The sequence below is a fragment of the Nanorana parkeri genome, unplaced genomic scaffold (assembly GCF_000935625.1).
Source record: "Nanorana parkeri isolate BGI_ZX_2015 unplaced genomic scaffold, ASM93562v1 scaffold498, whole genome shotgun sequence".
Lineage (NCBI taxonomy): Eukaryota > Metazoa > Chordata > Amphibia > Anura > Dicroglossidae > Nanorana > Nanorana parkeri.
The window spans coordinates 296,027-303,796 of record NW_017306766.1 but is presented as its reverse complement, the minus strand read 5'-3'; the positions used below and the strand labels follow the sequence as shown (position 1 = coordinate 303,796).

At 40.4% G+C, this 7,770-nt stretch overlaps 1 protein-coding gene across 2 annotated transcripts in view; it reads right to left on the bottom strand.

The window, feature by feature from the left end:
- The window catches only part of CTNNB1 (catenin beta 1), a 19,648-nt gene that overhangs the window by 10,099 nt on the left and 1,779 nt on the right, over positions 1–7,770 (bottom strand). For both annotated transcript variants that reach the window (XM_018561071.1, XM_018561072.1), the window contains exons 2-3: positions 707–757; positions 58–285 (exon numbers count right to left, since the gene is read on the bottom strand). In XM_018561071.1, coding sequence (XP_018416573.1) covers positions 58–285; positions 707–722 — 244 coding nt within the window. In that variant the 5' untranslated portion in view covers positions 723–757. The remainder of the gene's footprint in view (positions 1–57; positions 286–706; positions 758–7,770) is intronic.

Sequence of the window (7,770 nt, the reverse complement as noted above, 5' to 3'; positions counted from 1 at the left end):
AAACCAGTCTTCAGCAAACACATGAAATACATACATTTATTTTTGAGGCAAGCTTACCAGACACTTGATCTTGAGTGAAAGGCTGAGAAAATCCCTGCTCCCATTCATACAGTACGTGGGATGTATCCACATCTTCATCATCTGGATTCCCTTTGCCACTCAGTGATGGAGCAGTAGTTGTGGCTCCAGAATGAATACCAGAATCCAGGTAAGACTGTTGCTGCCAGTGGCTGACTGCTGCTTTGCGGTCTGGCTCCATTGCCATGTCTAGTTCCATGAGGTCAGCTAAAACAAAAAGAAAACCCATTACCTTGTAAGAAAACCATATTAAACTTACATCTGTAATTATAGGTCACAATTGCCATCAAGTGCCAGAACAAGTGTGTGCACAAAAAAAATGCAACATCTAGTAGATACTACATTACATCTGTTAAGGAAAAGGACTTTAGATAAGGAACGGGACTGGGAAAAAAAAAAATGCAATGTTAAAGCAAATGTAAAATACTCAAAATCCAGAGCTCAACCATCTTTATCCACCCCAAAATACATCAAGCAAGGGGCCGGTATAGTAGCAACCAAAAATCGCCACAACATAATCCCTTGAAGACTACCAACTACTGAGTAAATCATATCAGGTTCTTCATTCTACACAAATTGCTGAGTAGTTTCATCATTTCCAGACAAACATTCTGTTCCATAACATTACCTTGAGTAGCCATCATTCGGTGTTCAGAAACCACTGTTGTACTTCAAGAGCCTGAAATGCAACAAAACATGACATGAGAAATACAAACATCCCACACTAAATGCATGAATGTAAATTTAGCAATCTGATCGGCACACCACACCTTACTACAGAGTCCCCTAAAAGTGAAACATTTGTACTACACATTTATAACATTATAGAAGTCACTAAATACCCCACATTAGGACAGGTTAGAAATTCTATTTCACATCAAGACATTACTAAGCTGGAGCACGGAGACATTTTATATTGCAGCTTTATTCAAGAATTCTTCCCCCAGCACCTCAAGTAGTATTGCAACACAAGAAATCCTGCCCCTGACCAATTCAAACTCCATTTGTTTTGGAGTGAAAAGTGTTGATTCGGTCAGACGCAGTGGGTTAGAAATACATAATCCCAAAACTGTTGCAGAGTTTTTGCAAACAGGAAGCACAACCTGATAGGCGACTAAATTATGCTACTGATCTGGTTGATACAAGGTTACTCAGTGTACACTGCAATAAGTATGCACACAAATGTAGAAATTCTATAAAATAAAGTAATCATTGAATCAGCCATGGAAGTTCAGCAACTGTGTTTTTCCAATATATGAGAATAGCAAAAATATTTACTCTGTTCCCTTCCACCTTGAAGACAGGAGGTTACCCTTCTGCACAAACATACTTTTACTCCATTCTATAAATGACCAGCAGGAGCCCTTTTTACAGCTGAAGTGCAGATCTTGCCACTGAAGCAACAGATGCAAGAAACTGTTGACTCAAGACTGGTCCAAATCTTATATGAAATTCCAAATATTTTAGAGGGGAATTTATTAAAACCTGGAGCAGCTGTGCATGGCAACCAATCAGCTTCTCTCCAGTTAAGATTTGAAAATGCTCCAGATTTTGTTTGCTCCACTTTTAATTCCCCTCTAAAGCTGCCCATACCCCTTACAATTATCTGCAGATTCTATGGTCCGATGAAAAAGGTGGAACAGATTCCCCCATCTACACTTAACTGTGTGGATGGAGTAATCTCCACCTGGGACAATCTGTTGCACGTTTTCCATCTGACCACAGAAAATCTGCAGATAATTGTAAGGTGTATGGGCACCTTTAGTCTTTTAGAATTCTGCAAACCTGAGAGATTAGATCTCACCTTGCTTTATATCAATTGTTTACAGGGTTATGCACAAAGGGTGAAGAGTTTGGAGAAGTGATCTACACTCGCGTAGCCAATTTGGAACAATCCTCCAATTCAGCTCACCTTCCAGTTCAATTATTTTGGCCTAGATTGTCCAATTCTACCTTCTGCACACTCTTCACCCTTTTGTGAATAGCCCGTTGAGTTTTACTTTGAGCCAAACAAGTCAGCTGGAGAATTAGAGTCACAAGTTGCTTCTGGCTTGTCAACTACTGCCTGAGCTCACATGGCACTTTCAGATGGGGAGGCTGTAAGGCAGCATTAACTATTGGTATTTATGTGGATGAACTCATATTAACATACATGTTATTGCTATAAACCCATGATGGCAGTTGCTGCATCTTAGAGATAAAATTTCCAAAGCTACGAATTAAACCCAATAAGTGATTTTAATGTGTGAGTAAGTTGCGTTATTCTTACAATCCCCTGGTTCTCAAATGCTAATGATTAGCCCATAAGCTAAAATGTTTTTTGCTTGGCTACAGACTTGTGTCTGCTGTGTGCCGGTGGTGAAGGGAGGGGGAAGATGTCTAACAAAAAAAAACCACTAAAAACTGTTGGAGAGTTTAAAAGCAAGTTAACGTTTGACTGTTGCTGGATGAAGTTAGGTTCTACGGTATTTAGCATCCCTTCCTAAAAGTAGCTGACTATTTGACAAACATTCAAAACCAAGAACAGTCATTTTCATATGCACCAAGCTACAATGCTTTGTTACATCCAGTATAGCATTTACTAAACCATTCTTGTACATTCCTATGTAGAAGCTTTCAACCAACCATAAACTTAGACATTATGTCATTTTCCAAGATCAGTAGTTAGAGCAAGGGAAGACTACGGTAATATGGATTTCAGGAGCCAGCTCCATTGGCAATAACTAGAAGAAACCTTTTAAAAAAAAAAAAAAAAGTCAACTGTAGCATTTAAGGATCATTGGCTACCGTCCTCCTAGGATTTGTCCAGGCCCGACTTCAAAAAACCCATTTGCAATATGTAGGTGCAGCCTACAGCACTTTGCATAGAGATCCAAGAGCTGGAAGTTTAGTGCCATTTACAGAGGCCGCCACCATCCCAGCGACAATTAGTAATCTTGTAACCATAGATTGAAAGTTCAACTCACAGCTTTGCCAACCGGATGGTAGAATTTGCGCTTAAGGTTGGAAAAATCTCAGCAACTCAATTTACAACCTTATGAAAGCCTGCTAGACTACTGGCTGCAAGCAATACATGATAAAGCACGCAGTAAGAGGAGAGGTTGAATTTTAATTGCTAGTAAAGAGTTTACAGGAGGCTGAAAACAGGATTACTTCTATGTATAGCAATAAGGACCATTTAACATAAAAAGGATGAGGATACTTGGTAAGTGAAAATCATCATAACCGTCTACCTCTGCAAAAGTGGAAACACTAAGGTGAAGGGGTAATGCCCAGCTTTATGTACGGACAAACTCCAGGGAGTTGGGGGAGCCCCGCAACCCACACATTTAGCAAAACAGCATCTATGGGATAAATACCTGTTGGAAAACTAAAAAAAAAAAAGTAACTTTTGGGTCGAAATCTTAGAAACCCCATTAATTAAAAAAGTTACCTGACAAGGGTAATAAACATGAACAATTCAGAACAGCACAATGTAGCTGTTCCCCATTATAGCAGACATGCTGCTTTCAACAATGGCAATACAGGATTTTAGTTATCCGCATGCAGTTGATGCCAAACAAATCAGAAACACTGCTATCTGGTCTGTTCATGTAAGCTCAGCTTCTATATGAAATGTCTGAAATGTCAAACACCTTAATTTAATTCTAAGCTGGGCGACAAATGCTAAAGGCAGCACACTGGAGAGAATACCTAAAATCTTCATCAAGCCAACAACCCAAGACATGCCCATCAAGCAACACAAAGGCCAAATCTGTTAGCCACATCTACACATTAAGCAAGGCATTTCACTGATGTTCACATGTGGCTACAGAATAAATGTCCTTAACATAAACGCAAAGTTTATTAACCCCTAAAATGACTTGTTATTGGCAAAGGATGAGAAGAAAAATCTACACATGCCTAACATCTGCTCTTTTAAACCAGCTAATTTTCCATACTGGAGATGTTAGATTTACCCAGACAACTAGTTCTCCTTTGGCATGGCAGTTTTCTCCTGAAGCTTAGACACTAGTCACAACACTGCATGTCTGACAAAACAGCTTTTCAGAACAAGTCTGAAGCCTCAGCTGTTGAAATCTTGCTATGCTGGAACAGGCCATAAAATTGCATGCAGTAGTACAAAATAAATACACAGCAACTAATGCATGCTTCCTGAGTGTACAAATGCCAAACAAAAAGACTGCTGATGCATGGCTAGGACTGTTTCTAACCAATTAGGCCGTGCCTCCACATGGAAGGGTTCCATGAAATACACCAGTCATATATGCACAGCAGACTTTAGCTTGGAAAAAGTAACTTTGCAGAAACAATGGTCACACTCAATGGATGCATGAAACAAGAAACTGTGGAGCCAATACCCACAGCAGTCACATTTCATGTTTGATTCAATTTGTAAATTTAAGCATGACATTTGGTTGCTATTAGCAGCAGCCGCTTGGCTTTTTAACCCTACAATTTAGAATAGCTGGATGTGAAATACAATAGGACATAATTGCAGAGTACACTAAACATTCGCATTCCTGCCCATGATGCTAGGGCTATACAGGCAATTAAATCTATGCTACTGAAATTTAGCCACTTATTGTGCTGCAAATAAGAGTGCCACCAAAGTAAATAAGATCACAAAAAGCAGTGAAATCTAGACGTTGCAAAGAAATGGTTAGTGTAGCCCTAAGCTAAAGTAGCTTACAACTGTAATATCTCTACACGATACACCAGGGAAGAGGTGGGCATACGCTACTGTACATTGTATGCCTCCATTCTCAGCTTCCTTAAAATATGGCCGTTCACACGAGAGGACTTCCAGACAAGGCCATCTGCATCCCAATCCAAAAAGGAGTCATTCATCTCCTAAGTCCATAGACCCAAGTGACTGATGCAGCACAGCCAACAGACTTCCACTAGCTGCTTACCAAGTGTTTGAAAAGTATTGATGCCAGCCAGGGAACTAGTGTTTTCATAAGGAGGTCAGCAATGGAAACCCCAGATAACCTACAAAGTTATTGAATTCTAGCGAGAGGAATACCTAGACCCAATGTAACACCAATGTTGCATCAGTAGCAGGAAACACATCATACCCTACCCTGCCAACCATACAGGTTGGCTGTAAACTATAGGAGAGAGATTTCTTCATTGCATAATTAAATATCCATAACAACCTGCTAGTTTTGCAAACACTAGACGTATTAAATGGTTCCCTAAACATCTAGGCTGTGTACAAATATGCACCAAGAAGAACCACCACTGAGGATTTCCTGCGTTTATAAGACATGAACTGTTGGTGGGGAATGAGGGCAAGTTTGGAACACTAAGCTAGCCAAAACTCAGTGTACATGTCATGAGAACTGCTGACTCGTATGTACAATTAAATTAAAGATAGGTATCTGCTATCCAAGGAAGGGGAACCAATATCACCAATAATATGCAGAAATGAATTACCTTGGGGCTATTACCTGTACAGTGAAGAAGCCACAGCAAAGGCAACAATCCAATGCCACACTAATCACTGGCATCAGAGATAGCCCAGCCAGAGTACAGGTTTGTTTCTTCAAATGCAACACAATCTTAAAGCACTTTTCCAATGGTCTGGTGAATATATCACCATTATCTGCCCAGCACCCATCTTCAGATGCCAAGAACAAACTTATTCAATGCTTTGGCAAACTGCTAGAGACTATACCCCACATTCTGCAACATGAGCTTGCGTTTCCCTGAGATCTAGAAACAAACTTTGGCAAGGAGAAAAATTCAGAACATTGTTTTAGTTTTGAGCTATGACCCCAATATAAAAACATTAGAAGTCAGTAGGGGTGTTCAATCAGGCAATTTTAAAAACAACCCCACAGACATGTACTTTTTTTAGCCTATGTGAAGCATTAGATGTTTGGCAGACAAATGTCAAGGAACAAAATTTTAATAATGCATTTAGCAAAGTTACTCCAGATATTGCCATTTCCAAGTCAGTCTGCCAAGGGACAACCTTTTTAGTTTACAGGACAGAAATATAGATAGACCATAACATTTTTAAATATGCTGAACATAATACAGGGTAAAGAACTACGCAAACCAGATAAAAGTACCTAGATGCCATTTTTGCTACAAGGTTTGACCAAGAACTCTGCTGCGATTTTCCAGCAGCCTCAATAAGTGTTGTGCAAGACACACAATGAGGGTTTGAGTCTCCCTGTGTCCTCAACAGGCAGGAATGGAATTTCACATTTGCTCACATAAGCAGTTTCCTACTGTGCAAGAAAATCCACTGTGGCTGAATATTTGCCAGCTATGAAACCCAGCAGAGCCCCTGAACAGTAATTTGCAATATCTAAATAGGATTGCTTTTAAGAGGAAAACAGCAACCTGGCCAGGTGCAAACCTCAGTTTACAATGGGGGGAAGAAAAATATGTATACCAAAAGCATTGCACCAATACACAGACTCGCCATCTTCATTGTTTACAGTTCCATTAAATGGTACAGGAAATATGTTGTGTGTTGGATGGGGGTGTAAGACAGCTGTGAAGTATGCAGTCTTCTAGCAGGCCTCCTGTGTACTAAAGGTTACTACAAATTAGCAGTTCCTTATGAGGAGGAAACACTTCCAGTCCAGGACTTCTTGCTTCATCTTTACCCAGTTACATAGTGGACACAGAAGGGGAAGTGGATGGGCAAACAAGTGGACCCTTCATGCCCAAAGTAATCAGAAACGTGCAACTTTTCCCAATACTACATCACTGAAAGCAGCTTAAATGGTGGCATATGTTCTAAGCATGAAATTCACTTACTATAAAACACAAGGGGTGCATTACTCAACCAGTGAGGACTAATCATTGGCATTACCCAACCAGTGAGAACTCATCTACCGACTTCAAATCTTACTAACAGAATGGGGTGCATTACCCAACCAGTGAGAACTCATCTACTGGCTTCACGTCTTACTAACAGAAGGGGGTGCATTACCCAGAGAGAAGTCATCTGCTGGCTTCATGTCTTACTAACAGAAGGGGGTGCATTACCCAGAGAGAAGTCATCTACTGGCTTCATGTCTTGCTAACAGAAGGGGGTGCATTACCCAGAGAGAAGTCATCTACATCTTAAACACCCGGGGTGATTTCCCAACCAGTGAGACCTCATCTACCGACTTCAAATCTTACTACCAGAATGGGATGCATTACCCAGCCAGTGAGGACTAATCACTGGCATTACCCAACCAGAGAGAACTCATCATCTACTGGCTTCATGTCTTACTATACCCACCACAAAAAGGGGGTGCATTACATATACAGGGAGAATGCATCTGACTTCAAATCTTCCTTTAAAACTAAACATGAGAAGGGGGGGGGGGATTAATCCAGCCAGCGAGAACTCATCTACCAACTGCAAATCTTACTACAAGCAGAACATAAGAGGGGGGTCCAAAAAGTGAAAATTCAAATCTGAGCATATACAAAAAAGTTCTAACGAACTATCCAAGTTCTTTACATCTAGTGACCACAAGCAATGCAGACCTAGTACAACACCCCCATCTATAGCCACGTCTCATCCCAAATAGTCATTTTACACAGAAAGCTTCAAGACAACTGTTGCACTATGGACAGGAACCCACTGAAGTGGTCAGCTTTGCCCCCATGGAATGCCCCAACTTCTATATTACACTACTATGCAGCCAGTCTAAAGACAAAAGCAAGTATACT